This window comes from Sebastes fasciatus, chromosome 3 (assembly GCF_043250625.1).
Source record: "Sebastes fasciatus isolate fSebFas1 chromosome 3, fSebFas1.pri, whole genome shotgun sequence".
Lineage (NCBI taxonomy): Eukaryota > Metazoa > Chordata > Actinopteri > Perciformes > Sebastidae > Sebastes > Sebastes fasciatus.
Window position 1 is genome coordinate 32,766,217 of NC_133797.1, and position 23,808 is coordinate 32,790,024.

The 23,808-nt window shown below is 39.0% G+C and overlaps 3 protein-coding genes across 3 annotated transcripts in view; all 3 read right to left on the reverse strand.

Moving 5' to 3' along the window:
- The window catches only part of nfixa (nuclear factor I/Xa), a 162,977-nt gene extending 149,081 nt beyond the window's left edge, over positions 1-13,896 (reverse strand). The window contains exon 1 of the mRNA XM_074630383.1: positions 13,641-13,896. Coding sequence (XP_074486484.1) covers positions 13,641-13,733 — 93 coding nt within the window. The 5' untranslated portion in view covers positions 13,734-13,896. The remainder of the gene's footprint in view (positions 1-13,640) is intronic.
- On the reverse strand, positions 5,802-15,579 carry dand5 (DAN domain family, member 5). Its single transcript, XM_074630421.1, has 4 exons — positions 15,450-15,579; positions 13,641-13,662; positions 6,697-7,091; positions 5,802-6,387 (listed from the first exon to the last, which is right to left on the reverse strand). The coding sequence occupies exons 1-4, from the start codon at positions 15,528-15,530 to the stop codon at positions 6,097-6,099; spliced, it is 789 nt and encodes a 262-aa protein (XP_074486522.1). The 5' UTR covers positions 15,531-15,579; the 3' UTR covers positions 5,802-6,096.
- Positions 15,580-16,869: 1,290 nt separating this feature from the next.
- LOC141764814 (tetraspanin-1-like) lies at positions 16,870-23,669 on the reverse strand. The gene is made up of 9 exons (XM_074630422.1): positions 23,568-23,669; positions 21,832-21,919; positions 20,351-20,566; positions 19,715-19,789; positions 19,481-19,588; positions 18,531-18,674; positions 18,328-18,420; positions 17,177-17,334; positions 16,870-17,093 (listed from the first exon to the last, which is right to left on the reverse strand). Exons 2-8 carry the CDS (start codon positions 21,886-21,888, stop codon positions 17,278-17,280), a joined length of 750 nt encoding a protein of 249 aa, XP_074486523.1. The 5' UTR covers positions 21,889-21,919; positions 23,568-23,669; the 3' UTR covers positions 16,870-17,093; positions 17,177-17,277.
- Positions 23,670-23,808: the final 139 nt, after the last annotated feature.

The window sequence follows — 23,808 nt, forward strand, 5'->3', positions numbered from 1 at the left end:
GTCACTATGTGAGAGGCAGAAAATGAATATCCTGCAAAAATGGTTTTATGGCTAGTTTTCCACATAATATTTTATGCCACAACCGCACTTTTCACATTAGCTTCTGATTAAATGTTACAGACAAATAAAAAGGGAAATGTGTTTGAGTGGATGGAAGCATGAGGAAAACAGAGCGAGGTAAACCCAGGGTTCACATCAAAGTCTTTTTTTTTCTCACAGAAAATGTGATGAGGTTCTGGAAAAGTGTATGCTCCGCCACGCCAACTACAAATCCAGGCACATCGACTACCAGTCTGTGAATCCAAGTGCTGAAAGAACACCAAGACACCAGAGATTCATATGTTTGCCGTTTCATAAATTTTGATAAATCTGACCAGGCCCGGGAGCCAAAGTTGTGTCTCCAGCTTGGCCCGCCGGTGCGATCTTTCCCACCGTTGGAATTTATGCACTGTGATATTGAACTTCTCTGTGATTAATGAGTATTTTGACATTGAATTCTTCTAGGGGTTTTCGTGAGCGGGAGACAACAAAGTGCACGATCATAATCAAAGTTTCATGGGAGCTTGTGAATCTGTCAGCGTATATATATATATAAAAAAAAAAAGCAGATTCCAGTGTTGCGTTGTGGTTGCAGCTTTTTGGCGCCTTTCTCTGTGCTATACGTATGACCGCCTTTTCTGTGCTGCAGCCCCCTCCTCTATACTTTCACCACTCTTGCATCAAGCCTGCGTCCCTCCGCCCCTCCCTATGCCCACTTCATCCAAAAACCATGTGTGGCGTGTCATTTCAACTCCCTCCACGCTGAAGAAGGGCCCCTAACAAAACAAAACAATTATCTCTCCCGTCGTTAGGACCTGGCTCGCATCCCCTCTCCCTCTTAAGCTCCCCTCTTTCTCCTGCCGGACCCGGCCTCCGCTCTCTCTCCCTTCCGTAGCTGTCTCTGTGACAATAAGTTGAGCTGAGGGTCTCTTAAGTGCTTCTGGAGTGGAGCGTTTAGCTGATTTTAGGCTTCATGTTTCTTTTAAAGGCCTCGGCAGGAGCAGAGGCGCACAAGACGGCGGAGAGGGTGAGGTGCCCATGAGAGAAAGATTAAGGGGAAGGCAGGAGAGCGGAGCAGCGCGATGGATGATGGCATGTAGCGGTACGAGGTGGTGATGTGTTCTGGTGAAGGGGAATGGATGGGCTGGCAGCAGGCGGGTGAGCAGGTTTCACCGTGCCAGCTCTTAATTACTTTAATTGGAGTCATTAGCTAAGTGAGCATGAGAGACATCACCTGCATGGCATGCAGGACCGCACCTGCCACAGCGACACTGCTATCATCATCACACTCCAGCAGAGGGTTGACTGACAGCTCAACACTAACGCTGCCACACTGAGGTTACAATCGGTGCAAGTACAGTCAGACGCACAACGCAAATAAGTACATAAATATCATCATATATGCATATGTTATCTGTAGGCAAGTGGTCAGTGGGTGAAATATCTGTCTTCCTCAACTACCAGACAGAGAGAAATGAGAGAAACGCTACACATTTACAAATCATTCCTTTGGGAGCATCAGGAAATATTATAAACCGCTCAAATTAAAAAATACTATATCCAGTAGCTTGCTTTTTCTATTAAGTTTAATAATAATAATCTAATAAATGTATATAAATACAACACATAACACTTTGTCAGGTATTGAACGATAAAGTTCATTACCACATATTTGAAAATAAGAACTAAAGACCCAGAAAATGTAATTAAACTGATGTATTTTTCAGAACGCATATTAAAAGGTATCATGGTAACCCAAAAAAAAGCAATTTAAGATGCAAATATAAATTATCAAGTTATCAGTCATACACTGTCAATAACCCTGTAACACCACTGTTGCTCTTGTAGACTATAATTCTTACAGTCTTTAATGCACATTTTTAGATTATAATTTACAGCCTTTAATGCACATTTTTCAGTAATATGTACATATCATCTGTCACTTTAAGTACATATTATAATATGTGCATACTTGTCACTGTAAATATAAATCCTACTCAGTGTGCATACAGTATATAGACATCTCCACATGTACATGCTGTACATAATCATCTAGTCCACATATATCCATCCGGTATTTATTTCTTCGCACTACTTGTATTGTTTACAACCTCCGAACACTTGATTTGTATAAATACTTAACTTGTATAAAGGTATTTTATTTTTATTTTATATTATTTTTATTATTGCATTAAAAAAAAGTCAAATTCCTTATATGTATATACTTGGCGAAATAAACCTGATTCTTAGTATTTATTTATTTAAGTAAAACTAAAATGTTGCAAGGTGAAATAATAGGTTCACATTTTTTCAAATCTTAAAAGCTCCCGAGATAACTTCTGTTACGATTTGATGCTATATAAAAATAAATTTAATTGAATTGAAAAAAAACAATTCTCACATGCTCATATGTCCATTGAAACAGTTTCTGCTTGCTTGTAATCATTCCTCTTGTTCTTACTGGCCGTCAAAAGATTCCTATCTAACACGCTTTCATTGAAAATCAAATCAAGTGGGTATCTTTCAAAGTTACAGTCTTTTTAGTACAAACTTCTCTCTAAAAAGACTGTAAATGTTAAAAGAAACCCACTTGATTTGTCTAACTCAGACATTTCAGCAACGAGGCAATTCAAAGTGCTTTACATAAAACATTAAAAGCATTGAGAAACACAATATAAAAGATAAAATAATAAATAAATAATATATAATGTATAATAAATAAAATATTTAAAAAATAAAAATAAAATGAAATAGAATACATAACATCAGATGGAAAATAAAACGCAATTAATAATAATAAGAATACTTAAATTATACATAATCTGTAAGCCTCATTTTAGCTTGGGATAAACTTTGGAATATATATTTGCACTGAACGAGGGCTGTTGTCTCCCATCATTTACATTGGAAGTGCATGAAGAACGGACCTCTCAATGGCCAGTATGAACAGAAGGAATGATTACAGAAAGCAAACTCTTTTTCAGTGTTCATATGGGCACCAGACTATTGTGTTAAGTCAGATTTGAAACATTAGTTGTGCTACTTTTAGCAGTAGTAGTAGTAGTACCAGATACTAAAACCACTGGAGGACTTTGTCCAATGACAAACTTTGATGTTGTCCAGATCTGCAGGCTACACCTTTCTCTGTCCTCCCCAGCACCCAACAGACAGCCTGGCAGGCGGCCTGGCAGCCAGGCAGAATGGCAGTAGGCTGGCAGGCTTAGCCCGGGGCACCATCTCCTGCAGAGCCAACTCTGACCAGCTGGTCCAGACTAACACCACAGTAACAGTGAGCATGTACCAGCGCTATCAGTGGGGAGGTAGATGTTAGCCGTGGTCCAGACACCCTCACACCTAAGGCTCGACACCTACAGCACTAAATCTGCACCGGTGGGATTTAGGTGAGAAGACTCTGTCTGGTCTACGACTTAACAGGTCATCACATTTTCTCCTGGCGTACCCTTTCACCATCCCAATTTCTTTGCATGATGGACCCCCGTTCGCTCGCACTTGCCGATGCCAGATCTTAGGAGCCTGATCCGCGGTCCAGTCTGGTCCAATCTACCATGACGGTTTAGCTCCAGCACAGCCCCAAGCGGCCGGGGAAAATCTGGTGGACCTTCCTTTTCCAGCACTATTCAGCTAGTTAGTTAGCTTAGCAATGTTTGGGCTACGCAGCAAAGGCTTTAGATACAGAAGGACACACAGGAAGTCATGGGTAAAAGATGTACAACATCAAAATAGTCTAATCTGGGAGTATTTGTTTTCAAACCAATTACCATAATGCACAAAGAAGCACACCTCACACATAAGTAAGGGATAATGTACAGCGAGCAGGTCATTGTTGTGAAATAAACCCTGACAGGGCGAAAACGTCTTGCATCACCCTGAAGGGGTTTATTTCACAACAATGACCCGCAGGCTGTACATTATCCCGCTTATGACATGGCTACTTACTTAAGAAATCAATATTTTGACACAAAAACGGTCCGCCAAAGTCCGACATCAGAACTGCACCCATAGCAACGGTCTGCCATAAAGATATAACAAACCATAGAACGCCGTGATTGACCAATCAGAATCGAGTAATCAACAAAGATGTGTAATAATTAACTGCCGGTCTAGACAAGCATTTTTCAAAGTTAAACTTTTTAAGTAAACGTGCAAAGGTCTCAAATCATCCACCTATAATTCAGCTTCCCTGAGATACACCTTGATTGAACCGATATCGTTTGACTCCCCCCTCCTCCTCCATCACACGCACCTCCCAACCATTTCCATGTCTGACAGTTAAAAGGCCTACACACAGAGAGAAAGAGCAGGCAGCTCATTGTGCGTTTTAAAGCGCTAACTAGGCCACTTAGCACCCCGTGACGCTGATCTGATCCCCGAGGCGCTGAACTTGGCAGCGGGCCCTCCTCCTTTTGCTCCTTCCTTTCCCCTCGCCATGGGAACCAGGCCATCCTTAATGACGCAGGAGTGCTCCGCCGGATCCCACAATGCAAAGGGGGCTGACATCTGTCTTGCTAAGTGGTGCACTCTCTTGTGCACCTTGTTTGTTCAATCAACAACCCCCCCCCCCCCTCACTCCTTCCCCTCCCATCACTATGCCCATTTTCTTTTTTATCTCCTTTTTTTTTTTAAAAAACAAAAGATTTGAAGAAGAGTGGTACAGAGTTTGGAAAGAATAGATAGTGAGATCATGACTCGCCCTACACCAGCGTCATCACACACAACAGCAGTGGTTAGATTATTATAAATAGCAAGTGCATCATTTAATGACAGAGATGGATGACTAAACAGAGGGCAGGTTATAGTTATAAATGACTCCAATTCTGGCGTTTTACAAACAACCTTCTTCACTATGAGGAATGGGAGTTGAAAAAGCAGAATTAGATCACCGTCAACACGGCTATATGAGCCTCCCGACCTCTCCACCTTCTGCATATTTTGAAAAAAACAGTGCCTGATTAAAAGTGGCCCCTAATTCCTCATAGTTAAGACCTGGGCAAATATTTGTCCCATCAATCTTGGAAAATATAGCCATCAACCCAAGATGTTAATCACATGCTAATGGAATCCAAGGGACTCAATGCACCCCCGTAGTGCAATGAGCGCTTTCACTTTTCCAGAAAGCCCACGTGAATGCAAATGGCCATCTAAACAGTCATTTTGACAGCATGCCAAGGCATCGTAAAGAGCCCCCTTCTTTATGCTCCTCTGGGAACGTATGTAGGGATGTGTGGGATGAGTTCACTTTACCAGGCCCAGGTGCCAGGATATAAATGAATAATAGGTTTTATGGGCCCTAACTGAAGAAAAAAAGCACATACGCACATAATCACACATGCCCGCTCGCTCAAGTGCATCTGTGGTGAATGATGTTCAAATTCCCACAACTACGCTGAAAAGAGATTGGGCATGAGAATAGGTGGTTCCTATACATAATTCAGGGGTCCATGCTGAAACAATTATGTTTGCTTACTGCTAAGTACCCGCGCTCAATAGCTCGTTTGCTCTCTAGTTTGGTGCTTTCAGATGTAAGTGCTATGTGCTAAAAGTCGGTTGAACACGGCTTTTTAATAAAATATAGGAGCTGACACTTGAGCACTTGAATGCCAGAGTGGGTGGAAAAAAAACAACAAATGCTCGGCGTGTTTTTACTTGAGCTTTGCATGCAAACTAAATTGCACTTGTAAATCTAACTAGTGTTGGCGGAAAACTAATTAGCAAAGCCAGGCGAAAAGGAATGTGGACAAATAGGGCATTTTAATGACAATATTACAGATCACAATATTTCAGTTTAGATTAATCTAAACACATTTTTTTAAACAGTAACACAAGTCCAGTGTGGACAGCTCCATCTGTTGCAACAGAAAATTGCATGACCAAAATATAGGTCATTTTGTCATCAATCACAGGTGGAATAAATAAACCACCAGAATCATTTACTCTGAATAACACATTCAGACTCATAAACAAATGCACAGATACATATGTAAATATACATTACAAGTGTCTCAATAATTTATAAAAAAATAAAGTCCATATCTTGGCCTACAGGTGTGTGGAAGCTGCAGCCTCGGCGCTCTTTTCCTCTCGGCTCGTCTCACACTTGCACTCCTCCACCAGCATCACTCGCCTCTCCCGGACCTTGGTTCCGCAGCGCAGGGGCACGGTCACAGTGTGAGCTTTGGACGGGGCGCAACGGGAGCAGGGGGCCCGGTGGTGGAGGGCCCCTGTCCCAGTACCAAACTCCCCTTCGGACGGGACAAACAGGGAGCTGCACTGGCCGAAACATAGCTTGTTGTGCACCGTTACTGTGTCGCATCCGTCTGCTGTCACGCGCTGGGAGGATGACAGAGAGGGGCAAGATTAGGCAATATTGTCAGAGTTAATTTACCTCGGAGGGTGTAAAAATCAACACTATGTGTTTATGTAACTCCACGCCATCACAGCTAATCCTCCACCAGAGCCATAATCAGCTTTATGCAGACATCTCTCTTATTGCCACTGAAAAATAAACACTTCACATTGCTTTCTTCTATTTGACTGTGTAAAGAATCGCTCATTTTAATGCTCTTGCTCATCATCTATTTGGCAGAGAAAGGAGCTAAAATCTTAGTATTACACACGAGAAAGAACTTTGCCTCTTACCTGAGTGAAAGGTACCGCAGTGCACGTCTGTTTGGTGTCTTTCAGGTTGACTGGCAGGGACACGCTTGTTTTCTCTCCTTTATTCATGGCTCTCTGCCACATCTGCAGGCCTTGTCTCTTCTTTAGGTCCATCTCTGTGGGGCTTTTATGGCGCAGGAGATGCAGCGGACTCACTGGGGTCTTAGGGGCCGGGGCCGGACCTGGACGCCCTTGAGACAAGAAAGCAGGGAAGGACAATCTGGAGCTGAGGGCTGAGGGGGCTCTTCTGGGGGTCAGTCCTCCTCTGAAGAGCCCTGACTGGGCCAGGGCACGAGGGTCCAGCTGCACAACCTTCACTATTCCCCGGACAGGTTTGTCCGGTCCGCCGCCAGATGATTCAAATTCGACTCTTGACCCTTTGATAATGTTGTCAAGAGTATGGTGAGGGAATGCAAAAGCTACAGCTGTCCAACTTGACAAAAAGACCAGGCTGATAGGGGAAGCCATTCTTTGACACAAAAAGGGATGGCTCTCAAAATAGAAGTTACGCAATTTGTTCAAAAACTGACTAAGCAACTAAAAAAGTTACAGCAAAAGTTAGCAAAAAAAAATCTTTGTCTGGTGGTATATGGTCCAAGGTTCCAAATGGTAACCTTGCTGTTAGTGCTTTTGTCAGTGTGACGGAGGGAGTCTTTTATATACATAGCTGCCAGTTCTCACCTGTGTTTTAACGCAAAGAAGGTGTCGCAATTCCCACACCAGACCAGACATCACACCAAGCTTAAAACTCCAGGTCGTGGATGGTTGCCAGACTGAGAGGATTTCAGTTTCACGGTGAGCGTTAAAAAAAACATGGTCATAAAAAAAAAAACATCTGAGGAGGGATCCTTGAAGTTCAAAATAACCTGATTCCATGGATGTAGATTATATTTTGCTATGAATTTCAGTTATTTAGATCACTTATATTTATGTATAAGTAGCTGCAACGATTAATCAATTAGTAGTCAACTATTAAATTAATCAACAGCTATTTTGATAATCGATTAATCGGTTTGAATAATTTTTTTAAGAAAAAGATTCTCTGATTCCAGCTTCTTAAATATGAATATTTTCTGGTTTCTTTACTCCTCTATGAGAGTAAATTGAATATCTTTGAGTTGTGGCCAAAACAAGAAATTTGAGGACGTCATCTTGTGCTTTGGGAAACACTGATGGACATTTTTTTTACCATTTTCTGACATTTTATAGACCAAACAACTAATCAATTAAGATTACTCGACAATGAAAATAATCGTTAGTTGCAGCCATATTTCTAAATTTGTAAATATCGGAGACCCTGCACTGCAGGAGGCATGAACACAATTCTTCCATGTTTTAATGACGGTGGAGAATGCTGCCTAACATATCAACATATCAAAATCTCCTATGAGTGACATTATGAGATCCTGTGACACATGGACACGTTATATTAATTTAAAGCCACAAGTAACCAGCAGATTTTGATTTATTTTTAGGGCTGAACGAATGCAATTGCGACTGATATGATTTGACATTAGAGGGAATGACAATTTTTACATAATTATCCATTTTCACTGAAAAATATTAAAATGATTATGGTGTGATTTTCGCGGGGATCTGTACCAAACAAAGATGTTTTCTTAAGTCTGTAGACTATGGTGACAGGACATCTCTGCAGCACAACAATATTTAATTTAAAATTATATTTTGACACATTTCACATTTAACAAATATTGCGCCTCCTGCGATTTGAAAATTGCAGTAGGCCATATTGCGATTTTGATCAAATTTTGATTAATTGTGCAGTTCTATTTCTTTTGCATCCTGCATATTAGTAATTACAGATTATTTGAAATCATTAAAAAGTAGAATATACTCAAAACATGCACTGAGGTAATTTTATAGATTCCCAACTCTTTTCAACCACTGACCATTAAACAGCATCGTGATGTGTAGGGGATAACGGTTTTACTAAACTGCAACTATTTTTTCCGTCCCAGCCCGTAGCTTCAGGGAGACTGCTGTAGTTAAAAATGCTGTCTAGTCAATAAAAACCTTTCCTATTCAGCAGGTGTCCCAGTTACCTTTGGCTGTAAAGCAATAATGACTTTATGTTCCCTGTGCAAACAAGCCGTCTCCTGTCCGTTTATTCCCACAAGCCTCTCCCTTGACGTCCCATCATTACACCATTAGACGTCAGTGTGCTCCGTCACCCGTGACCTGATCACACACTGGCTGCTGAAGGCCGACTGGCTGACAGTGTTATATGATAGAAAGGCTGTTTGACTTTCTCATAGAGACCTCGGTGTTAAGAGGCACTTTTCCTCATTGCCTGTTTCCCATCAGCCACTTAAAATGATGGTCCATATAGATGCAAGAATGGGAAGTAAATGACTCACCGTCTTTAATCTGAAGACTTTCTCAGCTACACTGAACTGGGACATTCACACACTGGTTGGTGAGGTCTATAGTTACAACTTGATTGAGCAAATCGCAATATTAGTAGTAATGTAGAATGTGTGAGGATGTGTTCAATTACAAAATTACAGTAATGTAGGAAGTTCACTTCCTCTAGTTTTCCACAAGAGGGCAGAGTTTACAAAGCATTATCTCCCTGTCAATCACACAGCTCTCTCAATATTACAGACAGCCTGTTCTCAATGAACACTGTATTGTAATGTTGACTCCCTTTCTTTACATAGCAAAGCCTCAGTGATAAATTTGGAAGAATTAAAGACTCTGCTGCAACTTCTCATCACAGTTCAATGTTACTGAGGCCTTCAAATTAAATGATGATGAATCCTATTGTCAGAAAGGGGAAGTTTAGAGTTGAGTCGTTCAGTCGTGTCTTTGTGAAAAACAGGTCAAACACACCTCTTTCTCTCAGGATTATTGACTTTATTTTATTGCCGCTGATACAGCCAAGAGAAATAAAGTCAATAAAACCAGATAGAATACAGTATACAATAGGAGTACAATACTGCTCCTGAAAACTATTGAACTTGAGTTATAGATTTTTTCCACTGAATGCTACCTATTTGATTTGATGGCTTTCTAATCTTTTTTTATTTGTCTAACGTTAGCTTTGCTGTTCGGGCATACAGTCTGTAGATATTAAATAGATCAGATAAAATGTAGAGTATACAACGACAGCACTGATGATGTCTCTTTCAACAGGTTACATATAGATGCTGAAAAGGTCCCTGTTGTACCGAGCATGTTTAATCCTCATAATATGAGCTTTATGTTTGGATTTTTACTCCCACCATAATCTATGAACATCGTCCATCATGATGTTTTCACTATAGGGCTGTCCTCGACCAAAGAAATTCTTAGTTGACTAACACTCATAAGATTTTGTCGACTCATAGATAAGTTGATTTAATCGACAGAACTGTAAAACTGAGTCTCTCCACAAAGAATCACACAAAAGCACCACTTTGAATCTTGAGTTTACCAGATATGTGCTCACAAGTTTCTTAAAAATAAGTCATTCAGCATGAAAAGAGTATAAGAAATTACTAAAAAATCAACTAAAGAAATCTAAGACCAAAACGACCGTTTAGCCGACAAAATCGACTAAGAGGGAGCCCAAGTTTTCACATCACTAGGAGGTCAGTGAGTCATGACTGGATGCATGACTCATTAAACAGTGCTCAAGAAATATTAAAGGGTTATAAAGGGTATGTATGAAGTGAGACAAACATACTGTTCACAATAACAGCGGCAGATACAGCATGAAACAAGGTACTGTTTACAGATTGATAAATAAAACCCAGGTTCATTCATTTTAAAATGGCAAGTAAGTGTGTAAATAAACATACTAGCAAATAAAAGATTAATTAAAGATACTGTAAACTGTGGTAAACATATAAAACACATGTTGTGTTGGGGAGAGTTTCATTATAATGTATGTAATCATACTGGTGAAAATAATAGATGCACTTAAAAACAAATGTCAGTGTGTATCCTATTAGTTACCATGAAAGCACTTTACAATAATGAACTCTGAGAGGGGCAGCATATTTATGTACGGTAATAAATGATTCCGAATATACTCATATAGGTATGAAGCGCCACAAGACTGACTCACATCTTATTTTGACTTCACTTAATGTACTCTATGCCTCAAGGTCACCTTTACAAGAGTGCCCACAAACAGAAAGACATTAACACCAGGGAAAACCGATATGAAGCATAGTCACATGTTGCATTTAACTGCGCTTCCAACCGTTTTATGATGACAGTAAGAGAGACAATGTTTCCAGATTATGACGCCACACTGAGGAGGGTCATCAGGTTGCGATTTCACAGCATGTGACGGGAGAACCTGCTGCTTCAGCAGTCAGCAGAGAGCACACATTAAACTTCACTAACTAGACCCTACTAAACACACACATACACATGCTGACACATGCACTGTAATCGGCCCTGTCTGATGTTAACTGTCCTGTAATGTATCAGCAGCAATTAACCTGTTGAAAAGCTATTTACTTACACTGCATAAAGCAAATTAAAGCAGCTCTGACCAGAAGGCTAAACCATATGGAACGCACTCACCTTTCCATTCCCCCATGTAATTTAATAGCTGCTCATTGATATTATTTATATCACCACACCAGCTGTTGAGGGGTTTAATGGAAATAAAATGAGCTAAAACGTATTGCCTGTTTGTGGACTCCGTGAGGCATAAATGTTTCTATCAGTGCCATACACTTGCCCCCTTTTTTTACTCAGCATGTGCAGATAAAATCTGCGAAACAAGCCATCATTCTGGACCAGACTGTCACCTTTAACTTCCCTGTCTTTTTTTCACATTTAAACCTGCATTAACATATTTTTTGGGGCCACATGGGGGCAGCAGAAACCAGCTGTAAACAAAACACTGACATATCGCCACCTTATAAAGTTCAAGGCTTATTGAAAGAGCCTGGGACACGGTGTTGAGCTAGGGGGTATAACACATGCGCAGTGTAACTGGAGTTGCAGCCGTGTGTTGCTATTGGCTCAATTTTGGCGAGTGCAGACCAGATTTTACTGCGCATGTGTTGTAGGTCCTAAACTCAATCTCCTCTGAGCTCTTTTTTTAAGTTAATCCTGATCTGTCTCTTTAGCTGCTAAACCCTTCCTATGTTCACCAGCTAGTTACTAACTTTGTCTTCCTGTTGATGCAAATCACGGCGGGTGTCCGATGCGACTCGCCGCCTCTGGAAACTGCCTAAAAACTTTTAAACTAAACGTTGTCGATCCAAAATTTCTTGCTTAAAATGTTTTCCGAAACACATTTCGGTAAGCTATTTTCGTGATATAAGAGAAGAAAGTTTCCAAACAAGCCGCCATGTTGGTTATGGTTTGAAAACAAGGCCTATTGAAAGAGACTGGGACACAGGGTCATGCGGTATGGGGTATAACACATGCACAGTGAAACTGGAGTGCAGACCAGATTTTATTGCGCATGTATTGCACCCCAAAGATACGCGTGACCTCTCCTCTTTTCACCCTCCTTGTTTGAAAGCTGGGAGCAGCAGCCCACAAGGGAAAGCGTTCGTCCAATCAGGTGCAGAGTGCCTTGTGCCTAGTGGCAGCCCATCAAGTGTTCAATGCTCGGAAGCGAGGCGATCCCTCACGATAAAAAATGCGCCTTTATGTACCATAAAGTTGCAGGCCTGACAACCAAAACAATGAGCTGAAACACGGTTAATGAATGGGCATGCAGAATCTGGATGGGCCTTTTGAACTTTAGGTATATAAAACTTGTTCTATAAAAACTGTCAGTATGCCAACGGTACTCATGTCAACACCCATACAGCCCTGATTGCTAGAGAGCTCCACTCATACACTCAGTTACAGTAGGCTACTGACCACTACACAACAGTTTCATGGAGACCCAGAGTTACAGCACAGCAAGTATCAGTGCATAGGCTTATTAAGCCTAAAAAAATTTAATGTACATGCTTATAATGTATCACCAAAATGCAACAGGCCTATGAGCCAGTCAGATGAGTGGCTACCCATAGCCTCTACATAGAAGACGCAATAACACAGGATAATAACAAATCCAATACTGCATAACCCTCGTTATGATTATAGATAGATAGATAGATAGATAGATAGATAGATAGATAGATAGATAGATATAGATAGATATAGATAGATAGATAGATAGATAGATAGATAGATAGATAGATAGCTTTATTGATTCCCGTGTGGAAATTTGATTGCCACCAAGTCAGACAATAACAAACAAACAACAAAAACACAATATTCACAATACACCAATAAATAAATAACATCATAGCCCTTTGAGACATAATCAACAGCTGAGCGGTACCATGGATCTAGGCCATATCTAAGAATGTTCATTAAAAAATCTGACCGCTTGCAGAACATGCAGAACTGTTTTAAGTTTGGCCCTTGTCCTCTTTTCTATGGTGACCTCCAGTGAGTCTGGTGCAAGACCAATCACTGAGCCAGCCTTTCTGATCAACTTATTGATCCTGTTTTTATCATCCACAGTGATGCTGCCCCCCCCAGCAGAGCACGGCATAAAAAAGAACACTTGCTAAAATACCTTGATAGAAAACATGAAGAAGGGTCCTGCTGATAATAAAAGATCTAAGTTTTCTCAAGAAGAAGAGACTCGACTGGGCCTTCTTGAATACAACATCAGTGTTCTTTTTCCATTTTAATTTACTGTCCAGGTGGACACCTAGGTATTTATAGGACTCGACAATCTCAATCGGCTGACCCTTGATTACCACTGGGGAGACCACCTCCTTCTTCCTTCTAAAATCAATAATCAGCTCTTTGGTCTTCCCAACATTCAGTTTTAAAAAGTTTTCATCACACCAGCTGACAAATTATGTTACAATTCAGAACTTCCTCACAGATATATAACAAGCAAAACATGCCATGGCAGGCCAGAATAAAAACAAACACTGGCTTACCTTTGGCACCAAGTCTTCTGGGCTTTGAGTTGAACAAGTTGAAGATGTCACCATAATCCGCCTCTCAGAGACTTTTCCAATAGTTTTAGCCATCCCTTATAAAAGTAAACTCGATGTGCAAACAATGAGTCTTTACTATGTTCAATCCACTTGAACTTCCCATAACAACTGCTGTTGAATGAGCGCGATTTCCCACCTATGATTGGTAATGTTACCAGTTCTGGTTGAGTGGCTGGTTCCTCCATTGCTAATATATCCGTTAGCACAGGGGTCAGCAACCTTTACTATCAAAAGAGCCATTTTAGGCCATAAAAATAAATAATAATCTGTCTGGAGCCGCAAAACATTTGATCATTGTGATGAAGGTAACACAGTTTATAGTCTAAGTATATAGTATATAAGTCTAATGCAGTGAGGGCCAAAGTACAAATGTACTACGGAGTATTAGGGCCACGAAAAAAAGTCGTAATATTACGAGGATAAAATCATAACTTTGCTAGAAAAAAGTGGTAATATTACGAAAATAAAGTCATACTATTGCGAGAAAAAGTCAGAAGTTTACGAGAAAAAAAAGCAAATAACACTTAAAATTACTACTTTATATTATTATGACTTTATTGTCATAATACTACGACTCCTTTCTCTTAAACTTCTGACTTTATTCTCATATTACAAAATTTTTCTCTTAAATTTTATGACTTTATTCTCATAATATTACGACGTTTTTCTTGTAAACTTATGACTTTTTTCTCTTAAATTTTATGACATTATTCTCATGAGTTTTTTCTCTTAAATTCTATGACTTTATTCTCATATTACGACTTTTTTTTCTTATATTTTATGACTTTATTCTCATAATATTACAACTTTTTTCTTGTAAACTTATGACTTTTTTCTCTTAAATTTTATGACTTTATTCTCATGAGTTTTTTTCTCTTAAATTCTATGACTTTATTCTCATATTACGACTTTTTTCTTGTAAACTTATGACTTTATTCTCATATTCCGACTTTTTTCTCGTAAACTTAAGACTTTATTCTCGTATTATGACTTTTTTCTCTTAAATTTTATGACTTTATTCTCATAATATTACGACTTTTTTTCTTGTAAACTTATGACTTTATTCTCATATTACGCCTTTTTTTCTCGTAAAGTTATGACTTTATTCTTGTAATATTACAACTTTTTTCTCGCAAAGTTATGACTTTATTCTCATATTACGCCTTTTTTTCTTGTAAACTTATGACTTTATTCTCATATTACGCCTTTTTTTCTTGTAAAGTTATGACTTTATTCTCATATTACGACTTTTTTCTCGTAAACTTAAGACTTTATTCTCGTATTATGACTTTTTTCTCTTAAATTTTATGACTTTATTCTCATAATATTACGCCTTTTTTTCTTGTAAACTTATGACTTTATTCTCATAATATTAAGATTTTTTTCTCGTAAATTGTATGACTTTATTCTAATATTACGACTGTTTTCTCGTAAACTTATGACTTTATTCTCATAATATTACGACTGTTTTCTCGTAAACTTATGACTTTATTCTCATAATATTACGACTTTTTTCTCTTAAATTGTATGACTTTATTCTAATATTACAACTTTTTTCTCGTAATATTATGACTTGACTCTCGAAATCTCAGATTTATTTTTTTTCCTCAATGTAGCCCTAATACCCTTGTACCGTCGTACCATAGACCTACAATGATAAATAAAAATGTCAACAAAGAAACAGTTATCCATTTTCCAGTCCACAGGGAGCCACTGGAGAGGAGCTAAAGAGAGGCAGGTGACTGCTACCGTTAGCATCATGTAACCGCTTCTTTTCATTCCCAGAGCCACCAAACGTCCCACGACCATCCTGCCGCGACTCCTCGACATAGTTAATCCTCCAATTAACGTGTGTGTGTTTTTTTAAAGCGGTTAAAAGAACGATATTTAGCAATATTTGTATTTAGCAGTAGCTGCTAGCTACATGAAACTGAAGAGAACTGCTCGCGTGCGGCGCGTTACCAGGTAACGTCCGTCACGTAAAACAGGAAGTCCTAAAAATTTTATTAATTTGTAATAAATTTAAAATTCTCACGTTTCTCAAAAACAAAGCAATTAAACGTGTATAGCAATAACTAATTATTAAACTTGTTTTAAAAAATATTAAAATATATTTTTTAATATTTTCATGAATCTGATGGGTGGGCAACTGTCAATCTGGCTGCGCATGCGCACATCCAGGCCCAGCTGAAGGGAATGTGCAGCTTCTCTTGTGCTCTTGTGTGGATCACATAAACCAAATTTATTGGACTTTATTAGTTGTAATCCACAGAAGACATGCCACAAATGTTTACCATGATCTGCAAATATTTCACTATCCACAAACATGTATTTTTGTATTTGTGTTGTGTACGCATAACTTACTCTGTAAATAAGTATTTTAAGGTTTACATGTAAAGGGATATTTACGCATTTGTGCAAGTATTTCTACACGTGGAATGATATTTGCGCAGTTGTAGATCGCTTCCTGTGGATTTAAGGGCCACATGACATTTGTAACTTTCCTACCGTTTGTTTACAGAATTTTGTCCGATTGGTGCCGCAGCAGATCTGTAGATTATAGTTGTAATCCACAGAAGACAATCCACAAATATGTACCATGATCTGCAAATATTTCACTACCCACAAACATATTTTTGTATTTGTGTTGTGTAAAGTCACATCCACAAAAATACAGGGCAATTTGCAAATACACATAACTTACTCTGTAAATACGTATTTTAATTCCACATAAAAATGTTATAGGTTTACATTTAAAAGTGATATATACGCATTTATGCATCCATTTCTACATGTGGAATGATATTTGTGCATTTGCAAATCGCTTCCTGTGCATTTATGGGCCACATGACATTTGAAACTTCTGGTGGGCAACTGTCAATCTGGTTGCATATGCTCACATCCAGGCCCAGCTGAGGCTGGAATTGCAGCTTCTCTTGTGCTCTTGTGTGGGATCACATGAAACAAATAAACCCAGATAAACATTGGTGAAAAATTCCTCGATAGATTACAGTTTAAATGATCATATGTGGTGCTTTAGTTATTTGCTCATGCTTTGTTCTGGGTCCATTTTATGTTGGTGATAAATTAACCATTATATTAGGCCTACATGTTTTCCAAAATAACATCAAAACATGTCAAAGAAAAACATATAAAGAAAAGAAAAAGGTAAGATTGTGATATTTATTTTTTCAATATGATCAAACATACAAAAATAAAGTCATTATATTACAGCTTGCAGTGAGTGTGAGGGACATAAACAACTTAAAGAACTTATGCAGATCCATTCTGCCCTGTGCATCATCACATATTATATGCATCAGCACATACTGTACAATGTCTTTCTTAAAACATAAATAAATCACAGTATAAATGTGTACCAATATAGTTATGAAACTAAGAACGTATTAGATCCATTCATCACCTCTCCATCTGTGATTTTAATGCTCTACATAACGCATGTAGAGCATTAAATATTTGTCTGATAATCTGTCATATATATAGAAAACGTCTGAGGTCGACAAGTACAATTTCTCCACTAATTACAATGTTGTTATCTCATCCCAAACAGGAAACATCACGCCTTTGTGCCAATCTGCTTGTAGAGGACCATCGAAACCACCATGGCAGCAATCTGTAAAGACAACAGTTTATCAACACATTATCTAAATGCAGTGTAATAGATCTGAGATAGACTACGGGTTATAGACTGGACACATTTAATAAAGTTCTGTAGGATATAATTATACTGTAGAATTACAGATTTCTGAAAAATCCATGCACTGTGTCACAACTGAACCATTTTCATGTTTATTATGTAAATAAATTATAAAGACATAGGGGTTCATAACAGCCTAAATTTAGGGTTTACACTTTTCCTTTACTCTATGAGTCAATTTATGCTTGAAATGTTTTCTAACAGTGCGACACCAAAATCAGCAATCCTTACTGGCCTCAACCTGACCTCATATAACAAACATTGAAACTGTGGATAAAAATTAGTTGTTATATTTGGCTCCTCAGTTGTAAAACTCATGAATACATTTGTTTTCCAAAATAAAAATTCATACATTCTGTAGGGCTCTTACGCATTAATTCAAATTTGTTGTAACACCACTAATTTCTTTAACTTTTCGGAGGTTGTAGCAGGCTCAGTTTTAAAGCTAGAGTGAAGATACTGGCATCATTTGAAACTAGAAAACCTAAGAATCCATTGGTACAAGCCTGCTGTGCCTGAAAACAACACTATGAGAGCGGTGAGAATGAACCAAAACAGTGAAGTTGTGACCCCTAAACAATGAGCAGAAACTCTTTATAAAGTAAAGCCGAGCGGTGCTGCCGATTCAGGGGATAATTCTCTGTAAGTTCATAATTTTTTCACATTGTCACTTGATAAATTATTATAAAAATATAAATTTAGCCGTTTTAAAGGTCATCAGACAAGTATTGTAAGAAATTATATCTAGGCATATTTATCAGGATATGACAACATGAGATATAAAGTAAAACAAATGACACTCTAAAGATATTTAATTCAAATACCACTCTATTAAAGCTACTGTGTGGCCAAAGTACTCAGCCCTCTTCTAGACTGGTAGCTGAGAAAATGTCTGTTTGATATTGATACCTCAAGAGCAGCGATTCCTAGAACCACAGCTGCAACGATCACAGCGTTGTCCTCTATCAGCTCCAGCAGCTTTGTAAAGCAGCCGTCCATCATCTAGAAGAGAAACAACAGGTTTTAGCAGAGATGAGGAATGACTGTTGCACTTCATCATAATTAATGGTTTTGTTGCTAACAAGTTAAACCAAAAGGAACTTGTCTCTTACCGAAAGAGTTGCTTCACTTTGGTTGCATACGCCCACGGTGATGGTTGCATTGCAACACGTGGGTGGATAAACATCTCCTCCATGGTCATTGTAAAAAGGGGAGTCATTAAAGTCTGTGTAGTTCTTGTATCCGCAGCACTTAAACTAGAACAAAACCACAAAAGTGTTAATCCCTAATCTTAACAAAAACAATTCAATAGGCATTTACAATTACATGTTTACACATCCCCATGAAACTTAGTAAAAGAAGACAGTTTGAGTCATCAGCATAGGATTACTATTCTTTTCACTGTAAAAAAGTGACAAAGTGTATCTTCACTGCGAACCTCAGAATATATTCAAGAAATCAAATAATTGTTAGTGTTGGCTTAAGTTTATGATCAGAGCCACTACTTTTGTCTCAAAAGCTGCACAAATGGGTGTACTTCTCAGGACTTTGAATTCACTTAAAGGAGCAGTGTGTAGGAACTGGCGGTATCTAGCGGTGAGGTTGCACATTGAAACCAACTGAAGCCTCTCCCGTATGTCAAGCGTGTAGAAGAACTACGGTGGCTGACGCGAAAACGCAAATAGCCTTCTCTAGAGCCAGGGCATTTGGAGAGTGTGTGTGTATGTGGGAAGTGAGTGTTGAAGCAAGAGAGGGAGAACGGCGGCGGCAGCAGCGAGTAACGTTATCAAATCCGTCCCAAGCAGAAAAAGTTAACAGTGTTTGGTTTGTCCGTTCTAGGCTACTGTAGAAACATGGCGGTGCAACATGGCGGACTCTGTAAAGAGTCCTCGCTCCCTATGTAGATATGAAGGGCTCATTCTAAGCTAATGAAAACACACTGATTCTTAGTTTCAGGTGATCAAAGAAAACATACTTTTTAATGTTATATTCCATTTCTGCCAATAGATCCCCCTAATTGTTACACACTGGTCCTTTAAAAGATAAATGAAAAATGCAGTACCTGGGTCATGGTGGTGTTCCAGAGAGAGGTGAGACTTTCACTGCGTCCATAATCCTTCTGAATGCTTGTTATAACTTCACCCTCTAGATGCTCCATAACCTGCTCAGCCTGAGAAGGACAGGTCGACAAGCATTGATCCATTTTTAGAAAAGTTCTTCAAGGTTTTTCAAACTCAATCTGACCCCCTGCTGGCAATTATTGATGATTTTTTTTTTGCTTTTGAGAGCCACTTACCAAACCCTGGAAGACGAGCAGCACCACAGCTCCTGCAACCTCGATGAGGAAGATAATCAGCACAATGCAGAAGAACTGGATGGGGAGAAAATGATAAATGATACTGTAAAACTCTCACTGTAAAGAATTGTGTCCATAAAACCTATAAGTGTCACCAACAGAGTGAGAAACAATCCTGGACAAAGAGCATTTAAGCAGATGTTAAGTTAGTAGAAAGACAACAAACCTAAAGCCACATGCTAAAATATTTAACAGCTTCCTCTCAGAGCCAACACATTCATACCAGGACTGAAGGAGAAGACATTCATCTCGACTTCTCTGGTAAATCATGAAACATTTCAACATTTAAAGTTACCAGTTATATTTTAAAAAGGAGGTTTGTGTCGCTTTTAACAGACCTCATACTACCAAAAGTAAGAATTTAATTAAGTCTTAAATCAGATTATTTCATTTTATTTGATTGGGGTCCATTATGTTTTAAGTAAAAAGGTCAGAAAGAGAAAGTTTTCCACCTTCAACAATGAAAATTGTGGCATTATTTCAAACATACAGAAGACCAGATATGTAATTATATGTGACACAAAGGTGTGCTTTTGTTTAATGAATTCCTATCCAGATCTGTCAAACATGGCTCACCGTCAGCAGCATACACCTGCTCTCCCTGACCGCTCCGCAGCAGCCCAGGAAGCCGATGACCAGCAGCACAGCACCCACCCCGATGAGCAGGTAGCTGACGTAGATCAGCTGGGATAACCCAGACGGAGCATCCTCCACGCTATCCAGTAAACCCAGCAGAGAACCACTGTCCACCTTCACCCACACTCCCACACCCAGGATGGCTGCACCTGCCACCTGCATGATGGGTGAGGAAAGAATAAAGCAGAGAGAGAGAGAGAGAGAGGGTGTAAGGACGTGGGATTAGAGCATGGAGGAATAATGGTAGAATATTGAAATATCTGCAGTGCAGACAGGAGTGACATGCTGAAAGGAGTTGCACATTTGTATAGTCAGGCATTAGCTAGGAAACCTAAAAAATTGTACCATAAAAGAATACTTGTTTTGTGATGAACTCAAGATGTGGGAGGTCATTAGCAGGCTATCAGAGTTCAGCCTGATAATTATTTAGAAGGTTTTTTTTTAACATTAAAAGAGAAGATTAATACAGACATCAGAGTGGTATCAATCTTCTTGTAGCTATAGCCTAACTCTCAACAAGAAAGTGAATAAGTGTATTTCCCAAAATGTCAAACTATTCCTTTCAGCTGTCATTGAATAGAATAAGTACCAACACATTCTCATCCCAACACATCACATACTGACGCTTTGTCGTGAACCTAATTGTCGACGTCACTTTCTATCGCACTGGGTAGTCTGGCGCGTCAAACTATGACATTCAAACAAAAACATTAGGTTCAGGCAATAAAACCACTTCGTTGGGTTCAGGAAAAAAAACATCAGGATTTGGTCTAAAATTACTATGTGAAACTTAACGTTGACACAAAGACACACAACACGTTGGTGGTTTCACATGGGACACGAACAGTGGCCTGCTGGATGAAAGCCCTGTATTTGTTGGACCCATCCACTACCACTCCCAGCCACCATGTGTATCTTTTTGCTCTTTATTTCACACTTTTTGGGAAGCTGTAGCTCAGTGGGGAAAGCAGGTCATCCTTTAACCGCAATGTTGGCGGTTTGATCCCCGTCTCCTGCATGTCAAATTGTCCATGAGCGAGACACTGAACCCTAGTTGCTCCCCGGGTGCTTCACAGCAGCCCACTGCTCCTAAATGCTTAGGATGGGTTAAATGCACAGGCCAAATTTAATGTATGTACCTGTGACGAATAAAATAAAGTTTAAGTTAAACCATGTCACCACACTCCTGGGGTACTTTCTCTGAGTGTTTAATATTGATGTGGATGGGTTTACAGTGTACTTGAAAGCCCGGTGTGTCTCATACAGACGCTAAAGGGTGCCTTGTACATCGGTATCACATGCCGAGGGCCGTGACAAAGCGCCGGTATTTGACGTAATGAGAACAGGCTGGAAGTACACCAGGCCAACATGAAAAAGAGCTGGACAGCAAAAGGCGAAAAGAAACCTTTTTTCCAACTTACAAAGATGGCGCCATTGAAGATAAACATCATAATTTTGAGAAAGCCGGAGCAACACATCTTGGCGTTTTTTTGTTCTTCCTTTTTCACACTGTTAAAAAAATGACAACAAAAAAGTTAGTTAGTTGAGCTGATAACTAAATGATAGGATAATTGGTCACACTTCCTTATTGATCTCTTAAGGGGATTTTGGTTAAGTGCACAACTTTGCATTTTACCTCTCATAGGGAAATCAATGGTAGGAGGATGGCTTACAACACAAGCGAGCACCAACATGGGTCAAACGGCATTTGCTTTGGTTAAACATTAACCACAGTAACTGGCAGGAAAACAGAAAGGGTCTTAATCTCCTTTAAATGTGGCAAGTTTGTCAAGCTGACGTAATCCAAGGTTTCGGTTGAAGCGTGAGGTAAATTTCTCGGTCATAGCCACACTTTATTTTTGCCTTTTTTGCCTGCTCGTTGTTTAAAGCATTAAACCAAGCACACATTTAAATCACATGATACGTTTGTGGGTTTCCTCTTTACACATAAATCTCTATCTGGTGCAGAGAGAGAAAATTCACTTCCTCTAGCTCTGAAAGTTTGTGCTCTTCATTGTAAAACTGTATAAGCAGTTTTAAGTGGCAATTTTACCATGAAATTATAACCCTACATATATATATATCAGCAGAGTATAAAACTGTCTTTTCTACAGTGTTAAATGTGTCCACTGCTTGAAGAGCAGTATGCCATAACATTTATGAAGCACAGGTTTAAAAGGTGCCATGTAAGTAGGTCATGACCATGTTGTCCTAATATGGCTCCAATTAATGATAACCGCTAATGAGTTCCTGATTAAAGTTAGAAGTCACAGTATCTTATCAGTTTACTGGTATTCACACTGCAAGTAGCTAAGAGCCATAAAACACACACCCTGTCCCCAACATTGCACAACTTTGTCTATGCATCGGGTAAATGAGCTCACTTTTATGGATATTGATCTTTTCCATCTTCCTTATTGCAGCAATAATATTCAGTGGCACCATCCTTGAAAACAGTTAGATTGTTTCCAAGAGGCAATTAAATGCTTTCATAACACCAGAAAAATCACATGCTTATGTGGATACATTTTATGGAAGCTTGAAGTCAGTATAACAGGACAAATTACAGTTTTAACAAAACTTCCAACATCAGCTCTGTTACTAGAAATGTTTCCTCTGCTATGTAGTCAGGGTGCTTTGTTTTTTTAATATATATTCACTATTAAATAAGCCAAGAATCATCCAACTCAGTTTTCTTTAGATCTGTCTATCTATTTATCTATCTATCTATCTATCTATCGATTTATCTAAAGAGAACAGAATTGGACAATTCTTGGCTTATTCAGTGTGTTGGTAATTATATTATAGTGTTATTATTACAAGTGAACCCATTCAAATGTGACAACTACTTAAACTAAACATCAATACTCAGACATAAGGTTACCAACTGCCTCACTTTGGAGGGTAAATCTTTGATTAAGAGAGAAATATGAGAACATAAATTATCAAATACATGATAGATGTCGTACATCATCCCTTTGTTTAGTTACTTATTACTGGAAGTAGATGGAAAGTTCTCCCTCGCAAAAACATACCGGATCACATCATATGTTAATTTGCTATAAAGTGGGTTTATATTAAAAATAAAAGGTTTCTAGTTGTTGATCATACAGTTAGATGACTTAAATAAAGGTATGAAAAAGCATGAAGCTCGTACCTGTGCAATTCTGTCTCTCTGTCCGCTGAGGTCTGATCAATCAGGAGTGTCTGCTCCACAAACGCTTTCACATGCCCCTTTATCTCCTCACACACACACACACACACACACACACACATAGGGGAAACAGAGTTCATGCCCTAAACGTCACCGACTTTGCTTTTGGGAAAAGCAACATTTCCTGGTGACCAAAGTCCCTTTAAAAATAGAATAGAAACTTTTATGACCAGGAACTCATAAC

Bases quoted from the DNA above. Each gene is read 5' to 3' on its own strand.
- dand5 (XM_074630421.1), bottom strand. From the start codon at position 15,530: ATGTCGAGGAGTCGCGGCAGGATGGTCGTGGGACGTTTGGTGGCTCTG. The intron at 7,092-13,640 runs GTAAGCCAGTGT...ACATTATCAAAG, and splicing joins CAGAAGACTTGGTGCCAAAG to GGTCAAGAGTCGAATTTGAA. The intron at 6,388-6,696 runs GTAAGAGGCAAA...TCATCCTCCCAG, and splicing joins CTGCGGTACCTTTCACTCAG to CGCGTGACAGCAGACGGATG.
- LOC141764814 (XM_074630422.1), bottom strand. From the start codon at position 21,888: ATGTGTTGCTCCGGCTTTCTCAAAATTATGATGTTTATCTTCAATGGC. The intron at 18,675-19,480 runs GTACTGCATTTT...GTTTTGTTCTAG, and splicing joins GGAACACCACCATGACCCAG to TTTAAGTGCTGCGGATACAA. The intron at 17,335-18,327 runs GTATCAATATCA...TTGTCTTTACAG, and splicing joins TAGGAATCGCTGCTCTTGAG to ATTGCTGCCATGGTGGTTTC.